Source organism: Acyrthosiphon pisum, chromosome A2, assembly GCF_005508785.2.
Source record: "Acyrthosiphon pisum isolate AL4f chromosome A2, pea_aphid_22Mar2018_4r6ur, whole genome shotgun sequence".
Taxonomy (NCBI): domain Eukaryota; kingdom Metazoa; phylum Arthropoda; class Insecta; order Hemiptera; family Aphididae; genus Acyrthosiphon; species Acyrthosiphon pisum.
The window spans coordinates 56,321,558-56,346,780 of NC_042495.1; the positions used below are offsets into that span (position 1 = coordinate 56,321,558).

General features: G+C 29.6%; 1 protein-coding gene across 3 annotated transcripts in view; it reads left to right on the plus strand.

Moving 5' to 3' along the window:
* Positions 1 to 25,223, plus strand: part of LOC100569658 — a 205,068-nt gene that overhangs the window by 93,797 nt on the left and 86,048 nt on the right. For all 3 annotated transcript variants that reach the window (XM_029489777.1, XM_029489779.1, XM_029489778.1), the window contains one exon: positions 17,939 to 18,527. In XM_029489777.1, the coding sequence (XP_029345637.1) occupies positions 18,043 to 18,527 (485 nt within the window). In that variant the 5' untranslated portion in view covers positions 17,939 to 18,042. The remainder of the gene's footprint in view (positions 1 to 17,938; positions 18,528 to 25,223) is intronic.

Here is a 25,223-nt window from a genome sequence, read left to right on the forward strand (position 1 = left end):
GAATTTCACGGAAACTCAAAAGATATGGCCGCCATCGGGCATTCCCCTGGAGAGCTTTAACGCGGTTAAGTACTTAATAAACGAATGTATATAACCCGGGTGGGCCGTGGACGAAACAATTTCTGCTGCCCTTCAAAGCAGGGGTCTTTGAAACACGCAAGTTATTATTTACTATAAATGATTCGAGATTCGACAACATTAGATATAACGGGAAAACTATAAAATCCGATCGAAATATATTGTGCAATTATTGTGTTGAAAATTGAGTTTAAACGATGATTGTAGGCCTAACGAGAAAAAACTCATACTTATCTGAAGTGCTTTGTACTTACAACGCATTTAATCACCAATCTATATCAATTCAACTAATTGTAAAATTATCACAATAATATTGTATTCAACTAATTACAGTAGATTGAATAAAGGTAACAACATATTCACTTTTAATAAAATAGTTTCATTAGACGTCCTGAAATATATTTAATTTATTGACATTTTTTTTATATAAATATTAATATGTGATAATTTAACCTACCTATAAACGATTTGATTTGTTATAAACGTATTTATTTATTTTGCGCTTATGACAATATTGTTAATTTAGATTTATTTTTTGACGAATCTAATTTGAGTGGTACTGTATAACAACTAACATGTATAAGTTACTGTGGAAAAATAAAGTAATCACAAATATTTTAATTTGATCTATACTAGTTGCCTATAGATTACATACCAGAATATTTAATAAAAGTAATTGTAATGTAAAAAAATCAATTGTAAACGATAAACGAAATGTTCCTATTGTTCAACTGTTACAATATGTTTGCAAAAACTAAATATATTAATTTTAGCTATTACCTATATTGAAAGTTTTGTATATTTTCAAATTTTTTTTTTTTTTAAGGTAGGTAATTACAAATATAAGAATCTACTGGGTTTTAAAAGTACAGGAAATAGATTTGGTGTACCTACGGAAGATATACGAGTGTATAATATAATATAATATTATATAGCCAACAAATTCTAACATATTATAGTCTTGAACTATAAATGACAGGTGACAGCTGTCATAAATAAAAAATAAATACTATATCACAGTACGAGTTCATCTGACAAACGGCCAGTTTTTATTTTCCAATCGTATTTATTATACAACGCATTCGATGAAATATATGACAATATTTCGAATTGCATAACATTAGACTGACCGTTCGTGCCAAGAATATTTTAAAGATGTACATAACGTGCACTATATAACCTACATATATAATAATAATATTACATTGTATGAGTATTTCAATAGTAAATATAATTAATTTATCGTAGTTAAGGAAGCAGTATCGTTTTTAGAAAATGTTTCGAGAAAATCTGTTCACATGATGTCTCTGAAATGCTGTAGACTACAACAATATCTCCAACAAAATAATTCATCTATATTTTCTTCTCAAAGCTGGTATTATACATTTTTATTCGAAAATTTCAATTTTACTAAGACTAAAATATTTAGTATTCTTATGTTTTGAACCTTTAACATTTCAGAGTGCCTTTTTATGTAAATGAGTGTGGATTCATGAGCAATGTCTGAGGAGTGTATTTTCATTGAAAGAAAAGCAATATATATTATATAAGTAGTTACTGACATAAATACAGATATTGTATAGGATGTTGGGCCACTCGTCTTGGTTCACGCACCCCCACGCAATCCAGTATTGTGTTATTATTTTAAATTTGAAAGCAATGATAAATCATCGCATTCATAGAACAACTCCAAGTGAAGCGCTTGGTTAATCAAAAATTGTCAGAGTTTTGTTATAAAAACTGGTATGCTCGTATATACGTTTTTCGAATACTGTTAACTGTTAAGTGATATTTGTTTATAGATATTACTCATAGGTGTACCTTTCTAATCAAACACAGACGAAGTCATCCATAAACTTTTTTTATTGTCCTAATAACTTTTTACCTAGATGTATTTTTATACAAATATACCTTACTATGTTTTTACTAAAAATTAATTATTGGTTCCTGAAAAAGTTATAGGTACCTAGTACCTATTATATTATTTATTATAATAATATACTTACAAAAACATTACAGAAATGCATTGAATGGCATTTTAAAAGTTAAAATTATTTACAACTTAAAAGATAGGTACTAAACCCGTAATTTACATTAGACATTTAAATTAAACTAATATTATATTATTTATATATTATTATGTCTATGCTTAATCGATTTAAAAGCTATTCATTTCAACTAGGTTACGTTTTTTAAATAATGTACTTATTTCTAGTACAGTAAATTGAAACAAATTATATTATGTATTTATGCATACACATGTCATAATATATATTATATACTCGTACATTTTATTTGTAACTTTTATGCTATTATTTTTTCTTGTATTATTGTTATTTATGTTTACGGACTTATTATGATACAATATTAATATATAGTCTGTATAATGTATATACTAATGAATAAATTTATTCTATCGGAATCAATGAAAACCAAGATTATATTTAGCTACAACTTAGAAGTTTCTAAATTATGTTAAATATTAAATATACCTATACACATAATAATTATTATATATTGTTCATAATATAAATTTATTTAAACAATATTTAAAATTTACTCCATGCAAGCACTTTGCCACTCTGATAAAAAATAATTACATAAAGAAATAATATCTCTATTTAAGAAAAAATAATGTATGCTTAAAATATTATTAAAATAATTTTTTTATCACTCGTGTCCACCAAGCTGCAGTAGGTTATATTTCGTAACATTTTTTTTTTTTTTTTTTTGCTGCATTTTTGACATTTTAATATTTTTTGATATTTAAATGCCACGTAACATTTCGGAATGCTTTTCCTACAGGAAATTATCGCTATTATGATACAGTTTACAGCATATATTATAATATATATATCATTATTGTTCATCTATATCAGTATTCACCACTCACAGTAGTTAATATATAATATATACGTATATTATATACATTGTACATATATATAAATATGTATAGGTATATTATTATTATTATTATGATTTACTCAAATGCAGGAGAGGTGAAGGTTTCATCATGCTTAAAACATTATTGCGTTTCGACGAGTGGTTATAACATTATAATATCGCTAAGGACGATAATTCATCGAATCATTTTTGTGTACAAAATATGTCGTTTTTATTATGATTATTTTTCCTGTCAACTTTTAAACTATTATTATGTTTTATCGTACAACATACTATATTGCACGATACTTCCGTAAGCTGCAGGCAATAAAACGTCAAGTTGGTTACCAGCTGTATTGCAACAATATCGTTCGACTGGACTGCGAGCCCGTGTGCGCAAAACGAACGAATTAATATTGAAAAAACAAACACATTTACTGTGATGACTGATGACAATCGATCGTTTTGCTATTATTTCGTGTATACAAATCCGCAACCGACTTGTCGTCATTCGCTGCACTACTGCGGCGTGTCCGTAATACTAAATCAAAAATTAGCGAAGTTTTCTACTAATGAAAATAATAACAGACAATATTATATAATGACGTCGATGTTAAAAGATTGTACCATGAAATTATTATATATTTTTTGACGAATAAATAAACCGTACATAATATTATATATATATATATATATACATAAATATATCACAACAGATATAATATGAATATATGATAATACATTTTAAGGTATACTGTTCTACTGTTAACTGTTTAGGATCGTTTTATGAAATATACGCTATTATATCTGACCATATTAGCTAGGTATATGTTTAACATTATGACTGCAAATCACAGAGAAATCAGAAAACAATAATTTTTTTTTTTATATTTGGTGTTCTTAAAACTCAAAAATATTCATACTTCCTTGGTAGGTACTTTATAACATGATAATAAATGCATTGACGGTTCTGCGAAGGATGATCTGAGAATTTATTGTCCTATAGGTACCTACACGGTAAATGGCAAAAAGTAGCGAAACAAAGAAAGTGTACAACGATCTTCTCATCAGTTTAAAATTGATAGATATAAGCATGATGAACGATGCTCGTTGTATATATTAGAAATTATATAATAGAATACTAGAATGGTGTTTGGAAAACTAACGAATATAATATTATATCAGATATACGATACCTATACCACGATTTGAGACCGATCGTATAAATCGACCGACCGACCGTAATAATAGTATTTTTGCATGATTTTATGCACCTACCTATTTAAGAATAAATAATATCATCGACCGTTGTTTTGATTAATAAATACGAGAGGTGTGTGGTGGAACACTTCATAATATGTCATCGTTATAATTTTCGTTAGGGATTTAAAACAATCAGAAACGCGTATCGTCAATCTCGCAATTCATTGCAGAATAGTAGGTACCTATACATATCACATTATTATTATATTATTGCTGTGTCGAGGATGGTATGACGAGCAACGAGCGATCAGTATAAGAGGCGTTAACCACTTCTGTGTATATATATATATATAAACAATAATGTACGTATATACAATGATTATATTATACTGTCCTGTCCTGCCCAAGTCACTGACACGCATCGTCGCCGTCCATCGGCTGGTCCAAACATATAATGTGATTTACCGCGTGACCGCAACAGACACTGTGTTTTCACTGTTTCATCTGTTAAAACAAAAAGCCCGTCGAATTGGACGACGACGTCAATGATGTTATAGTAATAATAATAATAATAATAATAATATATATGCATTGAGTATTCAAAATATTGTTATATTTCATGTGGGGTACATTTTTGTACAGTAATATTATATAAAATATATCCGTGCGAACGATTAAGTTTCAGAGATGAATTACAGAGCGGGTGGTGCGGGAGAAAAACCATTAACCAAGTTTGTTAAGATCTTGACCGGAACGATATTGGTTTTCCAATAGAGTGTGTGTGTGATTTTTTTAATATAAACGAATATATATATATTATGTATGTTAAAGGAGATATGGAGCTAAATGACTATATGACCAAAAAATATGCTTTCTCCTACATGTTGAAAAGCAACAATGGTATATTAATATATTATTGTAATTATTTGAATTTATGATGGGCTCTCGATGATACACGCTTATGAACTCTCCTCACATTGACACATGAGGTGGCCATTGAATATTTCAATGTCACTTGTCAGTTTTAAATTTTAAAGTATAACGACACTGATGACGTCTGATGGCATAACATAATATACTTAATTGTAATTTATTTAAGATTTTAATTCCTCTGCAGAGCATGAAATCATTCATGGAAGTCTTGGCCCGTCTGATACAATTTAGATGTTTTTTAATACGGCAACTAGATATGTTGTTTTCTATAGGTACGATTTCTTTTTGTTATACATATATATTATGTATGTATATTGTATAACGTATATATATGTATAATAATATATTATGTTTGTATAGCGGTAATATCTCCCCATGTCCATAGGTGAACAAATGAATTAAAAATAAAAAAATAATAATTATGTATAATTATTGCGCTAAAAATGATTATGAACTTATATTATTTTGAACTGCAGTGCGTGAGGGTAAGCGCCCGACAGACCCTGCACATTATGCGAGTCCGGCCGCGCGTGTGTCGAATTGTTTTTTTTCTTTCATATTATATTTTTTTGCTCTTAATAACATTATATTATGTTACATACATCAAACCGTGTAGAACAAACGACACGACATAGAAAGACAAAGACAAAATGATCAAAATAATGCACATGGGGCAATATAATTATACGTATCGAGTTTTGAACAAACACACTCATTCACACACAGCCACTCACTACCTACGTGGAAAATGCAAAAATGGAAAGTCTGAAATCGTGCGCACATCACCTGCCCGTTGCGTTAATAATACCCATAATAATAATAATATCACATGACGTGCAATGGCGTACAATACAATAATATTACATATTAATGATGTGGCGCGGCCGTTTCCAAGCGAACGTCGCACAACCGATGTCATCGCACCGACACGAGTGCGAAACGTCTGGTTGCGATAATAACATATGTATTGTGTATTATGTAGTACCTAAATAGTTTACTCCTCACAACCATGACAGAGTTTATAATATGTGTTTAGTATTTACTAACTACTGTTGTATGTGTTTGTGTTATTATACATTACTATATAGGTACAGATAACTCATGCAACTTTCAGCTTTGAGTAAAATCAATAAAACCCGCCGATTAAATCGATATGGTGACATTACCAAATTACATAAATACCTATGCAACATTATTTACATTATATTATATCATATTTATAATATGCCCATAGAAATACAAAATATGTTGAAACGGATAATACGCAAGAATACATTATTTTGTCAACCTTATCCTAGAGTCCTGGGTAGAGGCGATTATGAAAAACAATATTTATTTATAGTAACATCCTTAATTTATAAATTATAGATACTATTAAAAATATTATATTTGTTAATAATGTTTTTATACGATAATAATAGTAATAAAAACAAAATAAAATTCGCATATTTTTAATTGCCTTAAGTGAACTTATTAGATATTTATTTATTTACTAAAGATAAGCTTACGCCCAACAGTTAAATAAGGTACAATTTGGTTTATGGTTGACATTAAAGTTGGCCCAGTGCCAGTTTTTCAAATTTTCCACAATTCTATACAACCTGAAATTTATATTTAATATTTTAGTTGCCACCTTAATTATAATACTTTTCCACTAATCTACTATCCAATACCTATTTTTTTTTTTTGGGGGGGGGGGGGTCTATAGGATGTATTATATCGAAAAAAAAATACTTCACGGGAATAATTCTTTGCCTTTGTAGAATTGTCGGGTTTTATATCTATTTTTTTATCTGAAGAAGAACAGGCCGCATCAAAATCGGATTTTTTATTTTATTTCAAATAATGGTATAATATAATTTATAAAAAAACCGCTTAAAGTTGTATTATTTTTGAAGACATATTATAAAGCGTAAGATTAAAATATTAAAATCGGAGTTCGATACGGCCTGTAAAATATTACCCTTCACGTATTTGTTTAAAAAAAATATCAAATTTGGTTGATTACAGAAAAGGATCATTATTCCCGTAAAGCGTATTTTTGAGTACAAAATTACATTGTCACCGGCTGCTTTAATGTTAATACTTGTGTTAAAATACTATACCTACTATATATTATTATTATTTCAATTTTTTTTATTTATTCGTGTATATGATTACAAACAAATTTAAAATGTAAATATTACCCAGTCAGTGGTGAGTGATGTAGAGAAAAACAAACGAATAATTTTGTCTCTGACATTGCTCAAGTTACTTTGGTTAACATGATTTTACCCATGCAATGTCGACATTACTAGTAAATCAGATATTCATATATGGTTTATTTACGCGTAACACAATATATTATATTATTATTATTATTATTATTATTGTAGGAAGGACTGACAATAATATTTTTGTTATTATTATTGTTGTTGTCGACTTATTTCCATCCATTACAACATATATTTTTTATTATACGTATTATGATATAGTTACTTGAATATATTGGCGGTACATGATATAAACTATGTAGGTATTATGTATATTGTATAGTATAATAAGTATACATGTTATATGGAAAATTTGTGAACGTTGAAATGTCACAATTCCGTACGTGTGCCGTGGGTTTCGGAATCACTGTGGTAGTTAGTACATAACAATAATTACTATGTTTAATGTATAGGTACGAATGTACGAGAGTGCAGTGTCTATATAATGGCATTATGTAGTGGCGCCCTCATACAGTCATCTGTCATACTAACTTCTAATTTCTAGGAAGGGGGCACTAAATTTAATACAATATATTACACATAAATATTATATTACCTATTTATGTTATGGGACAAAAAGTTAGGTTAAAAAAAATACCATGAGGCGAATTCTTTCTTCTCCTTAGGACGTCTGACGAGAAGCTGTGCATACTCTACATTTTCATTTTCAAATACAATTTAAGCAACCGCAGTTCATAAGTTAAACATCAGCTTCGTTTGAAATTGATCGGATGGAATTAGCGAAATAATATGGCCACTTCCAAAAACGTAATAACATTTATTTCGTGGAGTTATCGAATTGCAATTTTTAAAACGGGTATGCAATTATTTGCGATCAATTTGCTGAATATGACGTATACCTTGTTTTAAACCACTTTTACTTCGTTATAATTCAGTGCCTATAATATTATATAATATAAACATACGCATATACAACGACATGTTTACACTGTACCTACGCATATATTATACATATATGATAAGTTTATCAAGTTTTAATTGCATTACTAATGAGTTCTCCCGGCGTAATGATTAAGGATGGACAATATTCCTGACAACGTGGGGGAATTCACAGGAATCATTCAAAATTTCAGAAACGAATTATAGTTTACCTATGTATCATGATGCTAAATAATTATGTATTTCATTTAAGCATTGAAGTTTTTTTGCTAAATTTCTATTAAAAAAAGCACTTATAGGTACTGTTTAAAAATGTTTTTATATTAAAATTATATTTCCATCAGAATATGCGTATTATTGTATATTTAATATTATGTACCTATAGCTGTATTGGAATCGATGAGTCCCATTCCAAATATCTGATATTGTATTAAATTAATACGATAAAATAAATAAAAAACAATTAACATTGTATTTACTAAATAACAAATTAATTCATCAAATATTTTATATCTATTGATAATAATTCAATTTAAATTTCACGCAGTTTATGCAGTATTAATCAGATTTTTTTATTTCTTTAATATTTTAAGCTTTTTTAAACACTTAAAATCTCACCGTTTAATTAATAGGTATGACAAAAAAAGAGATACCACAGAAAGTTAATGTAAATTACGATGTATTTTACGAACTGCCTAGACTCTTGACTTGTCTATATTATAGCTTTTAACTAGCGATTAGAGAAAATAAATGCGGTTTATATACTATAGGTATATCGTTTATGCAATATGAACATTTTATTGGCGTTCCTAGTGTAACGATATCAATGAATGATCAACAAAATACTTGTGTAACTTTATTTTTTTATTTATTATTTTTTATATTCTCCTCATTACTCTCATAATTTAAAAACTATTTTAAAAGGTTTCATCAGTAGTTGTCTAGGTAATATAATATCTAGCCATATATACATATTCTGAACAAAATAACTCTTTTCTCTACTAAAAATATTAACTATACTACGTCTGTACCTAATGATGAATAACTATACTGTATTACTGTACTAACCTATGTACATTTATAGTAGTATTTTATAATACATTTTGAAATTATTAAAATACATGAAATAATTTATTTGTGAAAAAATACATAAACCAAGAGAAGTGACTATCAAAAATAACAAAAAATAATTAGTGTGGACATTTCGTCTTGACAGTTTTTTTGGTATTTTCGTGAATATTCCTTTCCAGTATAATTACCTACCGGGTGTGCCAACTTTAATAATGATATCAAACGTGGCATAATAATATTATTATAATAAGACTCGGACTTGAGCGTACAAAACTTAAATATTTTTTAATTGTTATCAGTATATTATCATTCTACGTTGAATTGGATGATAGTTGAAAATGTATTAATATCAACTATAGAGACTGCTGTGCAGAGTTAAATGTAGAAAACGTTACATCTGTACAATGATAATTATTATTATAATCGTCTGAAATCGCAAAGCGATAGTATCTATTGGAATTGATTTCGTATATAGACGAATTTAGAACTTACGAGAATAATTTAATAATATTGTGAATTGTCACGGGCTCCGAATCCAGACCCGGCAGCCAACAACACATCCGTACAATAAAATAAAATATCGATGGTAGTGAAATAATAACAATATAGTCGTTCATATTATTATGTATCCGTAAATATTATCATTTGGCTATACCCCAAAGTATAATAATTTACACTTTACAGAATACAGGGTGATATCTTTATCACGAGCTGGAAAATAACAAATGTTACCATTTACAAGATTACTATTAAAGATATTATGGTTTTATTATATTCATTCAAAATTTTATAAAATATACATTATACAATAGTATAATTTTTAAAACGATCAAATTTAACCGTATAATTTTGGACAAGATGCAGCATTAAGTCCACGATAGAATAATCACTGATATAATAATACAGACAGTTGTTGTATTATAAAATATATTATTGCTAGAAAGTTTAGCCTATACATATACATGATTTTTACGAGTAGATAATATGTATTAACCTCGCCTAATAAAATACATCCTACTATAATACCGAAAACGCTTACCTGTACACGCGAGATAATAATTTTTTTTTTCTCGTGTCAGGCACATCATTTTGTAGGTACAATCCTCAAATAATAACTAACAAAGTATACATATAAAGTGAAACCATAAGTATAAATATAAAAGACAAACAAATGAATAAAATAAATAAACATAAATAAACATAAACATATAAAATAAATAAACATATTAAAATAATTCAAAGTCACATAAATGGTAAAAGATTGTCGTATTCTGGTTCATATGGTTTCAGCCCAGAAACTAGCTACGGCTTTGGCGTTGTCGTTTGCATTCATAACATCATCTTGTATGCATGAGTAAGGACAGATTGGGCATTGCAGAATATGTTTCATTGACTGTTCCATCCCACATTCACAAGTTGTAGATGTTCCTTCAAGTAGTCCCCATTTCTTCTTGTTGTCCTTAGTGCGGCCGACTCCTGTTCTCATTCGATTTAAAGTTCTCCAAATGGGCCATTCTAGTTGATTTCCTGATGGTAACGCTTCGCTGGGGACCCATCTCTTGTCTCTAATTTGGTTTGTCCATTGCATAACTCTTTCCTGTTCCTTAGTTGTTTTTAAGCATTTCGTCATTTTTAGGAAACTGTTTCTTGATTTTAGCCGGAAATTATTTGCTTCAATTCCATGCATTGAATGTCTATCATCTTTCGTCATCTTAGTCCTCTCCCAATCTGCTTGCACAGAGATGATAATACAGTAGAAGCCGCTTATTAGAAACACTTTGGGACCAAAGTGAAGTGTGTCAATTAACCGATTGTTTCTAATAAGCGATTTAAATGTCCTAATATACGGGCGATCCGTCCTGGTACATTTTGTTTCAATAACGCGATTGTATCAATAATCCGTGTTTCTTATAAGCGGCTTCTACTGTATATTGTCGAGTACGAACTGGGCACTGCAGGCGTGCATATATTATTATTGTGTAAGCACGTCATCGCGAAGTCTTAAAAAATAAATATTCAATCGGCTCGATTTGTTTTTTTACCACGTTTAATCGATTGTGTTATTATTCCGGACGTCCCGCGAAAACAACAACAACGACCAATGTTGACACTGTATTACCCGTGTCTAAACGAAAAGGGTTTGTTAGAGGTCTAAAAAAATCAATAACGCTCGGTTAAACTGTATAAAAAGCTTCTGGTGTCTAACCAGTAACCGTATATTTAATAATCCTGTTAAATTGCAAATTCCGTATACCTAATGAGATACAACGTTCAGCTAATATAGTTATTTACCACTTTCGTTCGTCGGCTAAATATTTTATACGACCCTTAACATTCCACTGCACGGTACAGTTTCAAATAGACAAATATATTTAATGTGCATTTACTGCTCAGTGTTTAGTTTATAACTACATTATTTATAATACGATGTAAACTATCAAACTATCTACATAAATAATATCATATTGACACGCATACTATTACGATTAATTGTTAATTATTTTGACTGAATAATTTATTATTTTAATTCTACAGAATTATATAAGATCTCAACAAATTCTGATATATAACTACAGCCTATACTCAAGCTGTAATGATATTAAAATAGTTTATAATAGTATATAATAATATGACCGTCTGATTGACTATTTATTTTAAAATGTTAATTCAACAAAAGTATATTTTATAATAAAAACGATTTTGTATTACATCACTACAATAAATATAATCTGAGAAAAAGATGTCTTGGTAATAAAAAACTTTGTCAATTATGGTCAATGGACTTTTACGAGTCCATAGAAAAGTTTTATTTTTATTGCATTACTACACAATTTCAAAAGTGTACATCTACATTACATATTGTAAATGAAAAATTGAATAGTAAAAAATACGAATGATTTTTCGTGGAAAAATATTACCACCGTAGTGAACTTCAATGGAAATAAAACAAAAGAAAGTCGTAAGAAGGTTTGGCATTATTACACAAATAATATTAATACTGTATACTTATTAATAATTATTGCAATATTATACAATAAAAAATTAAACAATACATCAAATAATAACATATTTAAACCCCCCAAAATCATAGCTGCAATATATTATTATACAGTAGATAATATATTATCATATTTAAGTATGGCTAAAATACTTCAAATTCAAATTTCAAAACATAATATTATATTATTACCTATATGTATATGTATACCAACGAAATACAAATCGATAGTTTAATATGCCAAGTATTTATTGGTACAGTCCTACATTTTGTCATTTTGTGACCGATTTGAACAAACTGACGTAATGTAAATTCATCCAAAAATAATGGATTATCAAAGAGGAAATTATTTTACATATCATCATGCAAATAAGCCCTGTTTCAATACCACATTAGTGCGTAAACCATTTTGACCCTTGCATTGTCAGCAAATTAATGTAGAATTGTACAATGTAATTAATTTTTTATGAAATTAAAATTCATATTATGTATAACCATGGAAACAACCATTAAATTAGATACTAATAAAAAAATCGTCAACATAATATAGATGTATAATATTTCCAATCAATCAATACAAAGCAAAACATTTTTTTTTTATAAATTACCTGGATTAAATATCTTTACTTAACATCTTTCTTTGATATACTTTTTACTTTTATATTTTGTATGTTAACTGTATTTATAATGGTTGTACCTATTTAATTCAACCTGTATATGCCGTTGGTAAATTACCGGCCAATCATAATTGAAAAATAATTTAAATTTAAGCCGGTAATAACTAATAATTAATTATAATATATTAATAGTATTAAATGGGATCTGTTACCTAGAGGGTTGTGTTATAGAACGTATTTTAAGATCATATAAAGAATATACTAATATTGTCCCGTCGTATTTTTTTTTCAAAATGTGTTCATTATTTATTACCCCGGTTTTTACCGATACTGTTTCTGAAGTAATTACTTACTAAAGAATATTATAGCCGTTTGACTTCAAAACCATATTTAATGCATACTATGCGTTAATGTCCCTACTTAAATTATGATTTCCGAGAAAACAGATAATATACAGATAGTATACTGATAAACCTTATTAATTATTATGACTTTTTGGTACCTAGTGTTAAATATTTATATTCTAATATGATATCACTTTAATATCGTTAACGGTTTATACTTTTAATACTCTACTAAGTAGGTAATGTTATGTTGAGATAGTTCCGCTAAAATGATTTATTACGAACTACTAATTACAAATAATTTTCAGAAAATTTAAAACAATTGCTAAAACTACGTCAAAACCAGATTATTATTTTATACCTTGTACCTTTACACAATTAAATATGGAAATAGTACAAATGTAAAATATAAGCAAAATTTGATTAAACGTCGAACATCGGAACATGTACTCAAAAAAGTATTGCTTGATGATTTAAATAACTTGTTAATTACACATTATATAATTTCAACTAAATTAAGATAAGAAGTGCAAAACAAATTACACGATTATTGCTTATGTAATTAAAATAGATTGGTAATTTTTCTATACAATTATGACTTATAAGTTAATTGATTTTATTTGTACACCCTTTCAAATTCGTGATTGGCACAATTTGGTAGATATTTCAGACTTAGTCCGATTATACTTTCATAATAATTATTGCGACAGGCAGTAACTCAATGCGAGATACTTATCAATTAATTGAACTGAAATTACTGATGCTTCAAGTGCAACTGCTTTTTAATGAAATACGAATGAATCTTCCTAAATAACGTATACGGATTTTGGTTAAACCCAATTATTTTCAGTTACCATACATGCATAATGAACAACGAACAAACTTAGGATTTATATTGAAATTAATATGATTATAATATATTACGTTACCGCATTGTCCCAAGAGAAACAGGACTAAAGGATTTAAGATTTAAAGTATTCAATTTTTTTTTTAGTTTAATAGAAATTTATATAATATGCAGCTCTTGTTCCTATTATAATTTTGTAATTAAATTAAAGCGCGTAGTCTAAAGTAATCCCGGAAACAAAGTCTGAATGTCTTCTCAGTTCTCTGTATTGCAAATAATTGCAATGGTTTTAATATCCTGTTACTTAGTGAAGTCCCATATTATTATACGATATCATGAAACACTCCTATTTCTTTACCAGTGGTCAGTTTATACGTCGTATATATTATTATTGCATTAAATGTATACGTATACAAATAATTAATAACGCATGTATATTTTTTAATCTCTTTGGTACGTATTTTACCTTTTCATTTGAAAACTAAACACATCTGCAGACATAATCGCCAGCAAGTTACAATAGCTACACTATTCATACTATTGTTATGCTTCTTGCATTTTATTAAAACAATATGATAGTGATATAATATACTTAGACCTCTTTAATCTTTAATTCCAACTGTTGAACAATATAATATTTACCTAATATACATATAATACCCGAAGTTCCGAATATGTCTAATACGAAATCACTCCTAATGCACGCTCCCATGTTCGTCTCAACATAATATATCATATCCATCCATGTCATTTTAGACGTCCGTCATAACACGTGTACGATACCATAATATAATATGATACCGGTTTCCTTATATTATATTATATATGATGCATCGTATTATTAACTGCACCCAACTCACTTGCGCAGTTGCGCCTTATATACATCATTATTGTCTCCTCCCTGTAGTATTCGTTGTGTACATCAATATCATAATATAATAATTGTAATGCACTAAATATACTTCAGTTGACCTTCAAGATGATATAGGTGATAGTGTTGTTGTTCTGAAGTCAATCGACGCACGCCATATGATTTCTCTGACCGACACGATGTGTAAATGTGTTTTTTCGTTATCATATCTTATTCATCATACAATTAAAAAAAAACTAGCGATTTGATCTTTGTCTGAGATCATCGTTATAAACTTTAGTCATTATCACGCAAAACCAGCTAAATATGCGTTGAACTTTTAAGTTGTGAAAAAGACATTTTAAAATCACTCTTTCTTGTTTATCAATAATTATGAGTTAAAACAGATAGAAAAATTCGTATTTAAAATATTAAAAGTTTAAATATTTAAAAGTTTATTATGAAACTTATGAATGATTCAAAAAGTAATTATAAAACATATTTCAAATGCACCAAAACCAAAATATAATGAGACTATAAAAATGTATAATTTAAATTTTTAACTTTGATAGAATAATATCATAATTGGCCATAAATATTGTAATTAGTTTAAACAATAGACCAAATAATGAATGGCGTACCTACCCAATAAAGTAATATTTAGTAATATTTAGAAATCATACACAATTTATAATTACCGAGCAAAGGTAAATGATTTTGTATTCTAATAACGCAATATACATAAAACTGGCTTCTTTCCAACATTTAAAAATGCATAATAACCAATTTTCCCGGGATTTTATAATAAACTGCACCGACTTATATAGGTTCAACTAATAATTAACTTTTGTTACTGTCTATTTTTACAGTTTACAAAATATGCATACAAAACTCGTCAAGAGCTTAATAATTTTATAATCATTCATTTTTTTAAATTGTTGTAAAAAACACTTTCAAGGTCTTCTGCAAAGATTTTATGAATAAAATTAGACATTTAGCACAAATTTACATGTGGCCATGTCTAGAATGTACCTTCAAAATAATTTTTTTTTTATCTACCTATAAAATAAAAATTTATGATAAAGGTAGGTAGGCAATGCCAATACCAATATTAAGACGAATAATATATCGTATTATAATAGGTAGGTACTATGTATTTTCACATAATTATAGGTTGTTGTTTGGCTAGCTATTATTTTTTAGTTGACAAACTTACAAATTGTACCCATATGCTTACGTAAAGCCGTATAGGTAATTTAATATTTAATATTTAATTTTATACTATACATGCGGATGTATTCGAATTTTCAACTTTTGGCCGGTGGTGGCTTGTGTAGGTACATAATACATGAGCGGTTGTGCAATCACCTCGCCCCTTTAACGAAAAAAAGGGAAAAGGGTTTATTGATCACATTTTCTATATTTTTTAGTAGGTACCTATACTGGCATGGAACGAAAAAAAGGGAAAAAAATGTGATTTTTTCGTGGTGCAGTAAATCCTAATCTATAAATAATCGTGGATAATAATAACAGTCTCGATTCCATTCCGTTGACTTTATAGTTTATATATACATATTACATACATGCATATATATTACATACATACCTACATAGATTGATATGCATAATATACCACGATGCGGCGGAGTTACGAATCTATAATATTCTGGGATCAAACAAGTATTTTAATAGTTGAACAGCCATATTCCATGTCTAAACTATATGCAGTACGACTGTTTGCAGTATCCATACTACCATAGGAATACGTCATGTGTATATCATATTAGCCGAACATAATTATATTGGCGTAGTCGCTATTATTATGATGTGTAGATGTGCGCACTAACCGCTTCATATACTGTACACTGCCTAATAATAATATATTAGTTTTGGAAAAAAAAAACCAGTCGACAATAATGGCACAATTACGACTGTCACTGTGTCTATTTAATTAAACCTAATCCCGTATTGTAGTATATATCTACTCATATTAATATTTATCACCTCCGTCGTATCATGTTTGGTCATAAAAATATACACGCTTATGATTAGGCTGTATACATTCATTATTCAGCTGATATCTACATATCATTTGAATAATGACGTATAATATGACGAACCATTGATGTAATATAGTGAGTATGGTATGTAATATTATTATTTTAATGCTGTAAAAAATAAATTAATCGCCGAAATAATTTATGATTATTGTTAAAAGTGGTGGTGAAAATGGTGGAGGAAGTGATGAGGGATACCTATATCTCCCCGTGACCTTTTTTTCAATATTTATAATAATATTATATATTTGTATAAAGAAATTATAACGTGAATAATAATATTTTTTTTTATGATCTGATAAAATATGAATATTCACGATTTTTGATATCAAAATTATTTTTTATAACTATAGTAAAAATAAACTGTGGTAGGACTGTAGAGGTAAATACTGAACTTATTAAATATGCTTTAGGCTCATAGGCTATAAAGAAATATTTGTATGAATAATGTAAGTAATAGATTACTAGTTCAAACATAAAACATTTCCATAAATTATAAACTATAACTTCTTAGATTTTTTCTCATATTTTTTTTTATACCAAGTTAAATTAAAAATATGTTTAAAATTTTAATTTAAAACTTAAATAGTTAAATATTTAAACATTGTGTAATTGTCATGTTACTCTAGAGTTGTAGGTACCAATGGTTTGCATACTATGCTATTCATCGTGGGGTTGTAAATATAGCCACACAACGTGAAGTATCAGATAAATTGGCAAAATGGTTTACCAATTTATGTATAATAATTATTACTTATTCTTAATTAACTTTTTAATTTATAAATTGATCTATAATCCTTAAGTTATGTTTTGATGAACAAAGGGCGGATGTTAAAAAATCAGTCTCGTCCCTCCACATGACAAAATAATTTGACCGCCACTGATTGTTAAACTTTTGCTTGTAGGTAGAAACTTCCGACGGAGCGCGGTCGATGGTTCAGTCCAACAGCTACATAAACAACAACAACAATAATAATAAAAGTGTCGTCGTGTCGTCGCGGGCCGGACGATGATCGACGGCAGAGAAGAACAGCCGGACGGCGGCGTCGGCGGACGAGATACGGCCGTTAATTACAAGACGAGAAAGCGGCCGGCGGACGCGACGGCCACGGCGGTGTACACTATAACCGGTGGTGACGCGAACCAGCTCCAAGACGTTCCGCCGTCGTGGTCATCGCAGTGCGCGTGTTGCCCGCCGCCCGTTGGATGCGCCGTCGCGCTGCAAGGAAACGGGCCGCAGAGGCGCAGACCACGGACGTGGACGTGTGGCGGTGCGGCCGGCGGCGGTGGCGCCGTGTCGAGTCTGACCAGGAGTAGGACGTTCACGAGCAACTATGAACGGGCCATATCGTCGCTGTTGTGGCAGCCGTACGAGTGCAGGTCGTCCAGCAATTCGCTAAATGACGATGGCGACGTGGCCGTCTGGCTCAGCGCCACCGGCCGGTATGAACCGCTGTCCAGCCGGTCATCGCTCAGTCTGTCCACCATACCCAGGTGAAGATCTCGCATAATGTCATAATTATATAATTATTAATAGGTACGCGCGGTGTCCATGGTTTGCCACCGCGGGCTGCTTACGTAACCAGGCTGTAATAATAGTAATAATAATACTTATCATTTAAACCGTCCGCCAACGCGTGTCTCCGCTGACGTGCTGTGCGATAAATCCACCCGTAAATAATACATAATATATATAGGTACCTACGTTACAAATCACCTGCGAATTCCGCTGCCAAATCGACGATGGTTTCGGTTTCCCCTCAGAAATCGTCACTTAACGCCGCACAATTATAATGTTATACAATCCATCAAACGCTTTCGCCGAACAATAATTAATAATTATTATATTTTACTCCTAATCAAATAATTTGTCGTCAAGGTATCGGATTTCTCGACTCGAGTTCCACCACAAAACGCATCTTTGTTCAAACTTTGGACACGGTGGTCACCGGGTCTCATCGCTGTTTTCGAATCTGCAAAAGATATTATTTTATAGTATGCGGATAAAGGATTTAGGACTTATTAATTTGAATGAGGGCTAGTATCTATCATTTTCTGTCAAGAAATATTGTCCATTATATACGTGATATATTTGGATGTATAGACAGGTAAACTTCAAGTATGAAATTATTTAAAATTGAAATTCATTGTGATAAAATATATTAAAATATTACTAGTTTTGGAACTATAACAACTTAAAATTCAAATAAATATAGATAAATATTATACACAAATTATCTTTAATATTTTAACTACTTATAAATTAATTATATTACGCATGTTATAAATATACTTATCTATATAGTTGTATATAAAAATAAAGATCAATTAATAATTTAAGGTTTGATATTTATCTCATACAAATAAAATAAATAATTCTAATAGTTGTTTCGAAAATAAATATATATGATATGATTTTAATATTCAGAAGAATATAAGCATGATTCTTGTTTAAACAAATGTGTGAAGGAAAACGGAAGTACCTCTCTTTTTTTTGGAGGAAAACAGATTCTTTTTTTTGGAGAAAATTGTTCCCGCCCAAATAAGCTGTCGACTTGAAATTTGCTCGGTAGGTATCCCTGAAACAGGTCAGCCCGTCGCAATCCGTTCGTCAGAAGTCGGGTTTGAGGATTACTACAGCAAATGGAAGTTTTTTTAATTAAAACAACACGAACAGTACATGATACAATATAATTTTATATATCATAATATCATGTACAATAATTTATACGTGTCATGAATCATGATAACAGATGATCGTTCCCCGTATTACACGCCCGATAACACTAACACGCCATTATTACGGCCATTAGATAGGTAGGTACCTTAAATTATTTATAGGTAGGATAATGATTAAAACCGTTGAGTATTATACCACCAGTGTGCAACTGCACTGATATATCTATATATACAATATATTTTACAAACAAATAATCTATGATATACAGGAGTTGGGCACTTGGGCGTGCCAAATGGGCGGGTGTCTTTAAATTTAAAAGCTACGATAAATCGTTGAACTCGAAAAGCCGATTCTGTTGAAAACTACTGCCTGGGTGTTTGTCTGTTTACAATTCTTCGCGATTTCCTTGAAAACTACTGGTCTTATATAATATAATGTGATCTGTCTGAAGTGTAATAGTAGTGCTGCGTATATACTGTACCAGCGTACTGCATTAAACGTTATGAGATTTTTTACTACCAGAAAAAGTGTCTTCCGGAATAAACTCTACCACCTAATAAACGCCTCTGAACCCGCGATGCAGGTTTATTTATACATAGGGATGAAAACGATATCTCTCGTAAGTCGTAGGTCACAATACTGAACACGCGTAATACACTGCAGTGGAATTACGCCTACTGCTGCAATGGATAAGTCCTTACATCCCATTTTATTACTACCCATAGCCTATAGGTATATAATATTATGTACTTGAATATTATATTGCTTTTACCGGACTATACCTACCTACTCGGGTTTATAACCACTTCAGAATTGTATGATGATATTGATGATTTACATACACAAAATTGTCAGATATTGCGTAACCAGAAACAGATATTTGATAGCAAACATTTTTCGCCAACCCAATTTACCGTCGACAATATTTACTGAGTTATTTTACCACCCGTTTAACCATACAAACTGAAATACAAATACAATAAGCGAAGCGTCGATTATGTACAATAATTATTCATAATATTATAACTGAAAATCGTCATACACTTCGGTTAGGTATACTTGACTATTTTTATTTGCGTTTTATTTGGAATCATTTACAAGCCTATATATATATATATATATATATAATAAACTCAGTCCCTGTGAGATGGAATGTGCAGTTTAACGGAGCTGATCCACATTTTTTTATGTATAATGAGAGCGCCTCTAAAAACTATTTTCACCAGGACGGGAGGGAAGGGGGATACGTTATTTTTAATAAAATATTTTTTAATATAAATTAATTTTATTAATTTTTTTTAGCAAGATTTTATTGAATAATTAATTAATCGAAACTGCCGGTTTGGAGAGAAGGGTTGGTTCGCCCCTCTTCCTCGTGGATCTGCGTCAAATAATTTTACACTTGGAAAGTAGTTTTTAAATGTATATAAATGAGCTCTTCCTCTTATTTTTTTCCAATTCGAGCACTGCACAGCGGTAGTATATAAATTAATTCTAAATAATGGTCGTATATAGATGGGCATAATAATGGACTGGCTAACCCCACAACTCACAAGAAACCCGGGAACAATATAGACGACAATGTGCATATTATATTACATTGACGTGGTGACCAAAACGTAATCCTCTGGAAATGGGCTACGTTGTTTGTTGTACTTGTGCAGACGATAAGGCTTGAATACGCTAACTACAAGCATGTCAACAGACTCGTTTTGCCGGAATTTCGCAGCACTGAACATCTGAACGCCACTCTATTATTACGTACGGGCTTGAAATCTGTAGTTTTTTCGGTTCCAGTTTAGGTTTCTTAAACCAAATTTACAGAAAAAAAAAGCTCCGGTACTATAGTTTTAGTGAATAATGGTGTTTTAGTGTGAATATAAGATATATTCAAAGACATAAAAAGTGGTAAACATTAAAATGTATACAAAGTCATATTACTGAAATTTGTGCCAAAATATGTAAAAAAAAAAGCATTATAATATTGTGTTAACTAATACTTACATAGTATGTTTTCAATATTTAAAATACATTCTAGAATTTATAAAACCCTGGATAAAATCTATATCGTACCTGGATGGTACCTACTATTTTAACTCGTTTTGACGCAAAAATGGTATTTTAACGAGAATCGGATGGCGTGACGGACGCGGAGAAAACTGAAGACGATGAAAGCTATTTTCCAAAGACTCACCAATGGAAAATGTCATGGTTACACGTTCAAAATACCGTATTCGGTAAACGGTAACGACGGTGATCACATCGATCGAGGATATTACATTCGCGTCTGGGGCTGATCTCATGCGGCGATCATTCACAAATCACGGACCGCAGTTTTTTTACCCACAGCTATATAAACAAACTAAATATAGACTGTGATTACTAATTATCAATGAAGCTAATCGCAATTTTTGTGCAAACAATGTTACCATTAATATTGACACGGTATCACTTTTAAACATCAAAATATCACGGACAGTTCTTCACCATTTCTGTAATTAATTATTAATCAAATAAAATTATTAAAATTAATAATTCATTTATCATATTCTTATCACTTGTTTGCACTCTTGGAATATGGCGGCCAACTTCATATTTTGTTCATTACTATATACGAGAGCCGGCTGCCTGCCTGTCTAGTTTCTTAATTCATCTGTGGATTTACCCCTTCACTGGATTTCATCGACGGGCGCGTTTGCAGCGCATGCGTTCGGAAAGTTGTCGCCAAAACCGGTATCAGAATTAATCAGGATTCGGTGGTACGGTTTTTTGTACACAATATTAATGAATAATGATGTGATATTTGCATAGAATACATATTATATTACATCGAGTTCGTCCCCTTTAGAAATCGGTCTAGGGACACCATTGCAGTATTTAATATTTATCCACACGATCACTTCAAAAACTGCATTCGGAACAAAGATTAATATTATATTATGTATTATATTATTATAATGCATACAATTTTAATGCATAATGTAACGTTTAACACGATAACGTTTTCAAATATGATGATAGCCTGTGGATACAAAGATGTATAGTATACAGTGTATACCTATATAACTTCAGTTATTATGTTCAATCGTTCACGACCGTTTATACTATATTATAATAGAGTAGTACCACATTTTATTAACAGATTTCTAATATCATACTATATAACATTTATAATTCACTGAGTTTAAAATCGTTTATTTATGTACCTACCTACTATTTGTTCAATATGAAATTTAATATATTATATTATATTAATATATACGATTTCTGATGGTATTAACTTTTAACACACTATTGTTAAACTTTTACTAATCGCTGGTTAATTACAACGAAACGAAATATTTATTATAGAATTTTAGATAATATAGTAGGTATAAATATTAATTATTTTCAAATGATGAGACCGAATGATCATTTTAAAACTGGATTTATACACATTAAAAATTGTATATACAATGTATGTTATGATAATTTTTAATAAACAGAATATTGTTTAGTACACACAGCTGTTATAGTATATTTCTATAGTATATAGGTAATAAATTATATACTTATAGTATTGAATTTTTTATGCAACTATTATATATTAAAAAACTTTCAAAAGTATATTTACAATGGGACTTTATTATTTCTTTAAAATACTTTTTCAGTCAGAATTCTTCAAATAATCAATGTATATACATTCTTTAACGAAAGTAGATCAATAAGAAACTTAATCACATTTTTTTAAATTGCTTACAGTTATAAATAAAAAGTAGCTTTTATGTAAATGAAAAATTCTAAAAAATCGACTTGACGCAAAATTATAATTTTACTAAATGGACTTCCCTTCAGTACCCATATAATATATCAAATGTTTGTTGAAAGTTTTGATTTATTTTCTTGTTATTGCTTTTTAAAATTAATATATTTAACCAAATGGGCATTTGACATTTGAGTAATTAAACACGAGATAAATGCTCACTATACGTATTTTATTAATGAATAGACAGAACTTTGGACAATTATGAATTAATACAGAAAAATGTACATTTCAGTGTAGTGTCATTATGTGTTGCTTAAGGGTGCTTAAATAATATTATAAAAAGTCAAACTTCCGCTACTTGAAGGGATTTTTTAGCGTAATGTATACGTTTCTGACATATTATATATATACTTTACTGTTGATGTGGTTTTGTGTAAAAAAAAACAATACGGTAATTTTCACTTGAGTTTAATCCATCTGTCTCGTGATGGCAGTAGAAAAACTAAATAAATAACTTTAATATATTATATCATGCGTTACTCTTTTTATTCTTTTATAAATGGTTATACTATAATAACAAAGACTGTCTCACGAATGACATGATAAATTTATTATTTAATACGGTGGTTTTATTGTCGTCCACGGAGCAGTGTTAATTTTTTATATTTTTAGTTTCATATTTTTTTTTTCGTCGGATTTTTATTGTTTATACGGATCCCATCAACCACCGAGTAAGTTAAGACCCTTGTGGCACACGGTTGTTAGGTACGGGCAAAAAACTTTTCGAAAAACGTCTTACATAGTTACATAGTAATCCTAATGAATAAACAAAATTAAAACTCGACAGTGATTTCAAAGTATATATATATAAATGCTACTTATGCTCTCTCGTTTTTGTTACAAGGACGAAATCCCTAAATAGACTTGTTTAATCCCCGAATAGAATATTCCGCTCACCTATCCAATCCTTTCCTCTGCATCTCTCGTTATCTTCTAACATATTTTTTATGCCGTTAACGTCTTAATGTATAGACTAAACACAAATATTTGCTTTCGCTTTAACGGGCTTACTGTCAAATCAAATTTTAATGACTAAAACTAATTTTTGAGGTGTCAAAATATTTACTCGCTTTTTTTTAAATTTTTTAAACATTCTATTCTTATATTCGTACAAATATTTGATTCATTTAATTACAACAATATTTATGTGCGTTCAAAATAATTTTTATTTTATTTACTATTGTTATAATATATTTTAACATCTCTCAAATAATATACTTATAATATAATACGCCATAAATGATACATGTTAGGTGTACTTATTATAACTACTTGAATACGTCTTGAAGTATCGAATAAGTATGTTATTTAAAACATATAGAAGGATACTTTAGTTTACTTTAGGTACTTCCAAATCATTATTAAAACTGTGGCTGGTAAATATATTGCAATCGTGTTCAAATCATTTAACTTTAAGTCACGTGCTAGGATATCGAACATGACTACACGCAATGCAGCTAATCAAAAATCCTTAGTAAAATATACGTGTATTGACACAAAGTCGCAAACCATTGTTTTGTAAATGGGTTAAAACATTTTAATTTAGACAATTATACAAAAAGGTAGCTAAGTTGATGTCACTATGCAGTACAGTAGGATACAAGTGGATCACTTTATAATGGATGGTATTAAATTTGAATTAAATAATATAATAAATAAATAAATAATATCATTGTATACGAAAAACGATTCTGAGCGGTCAGTG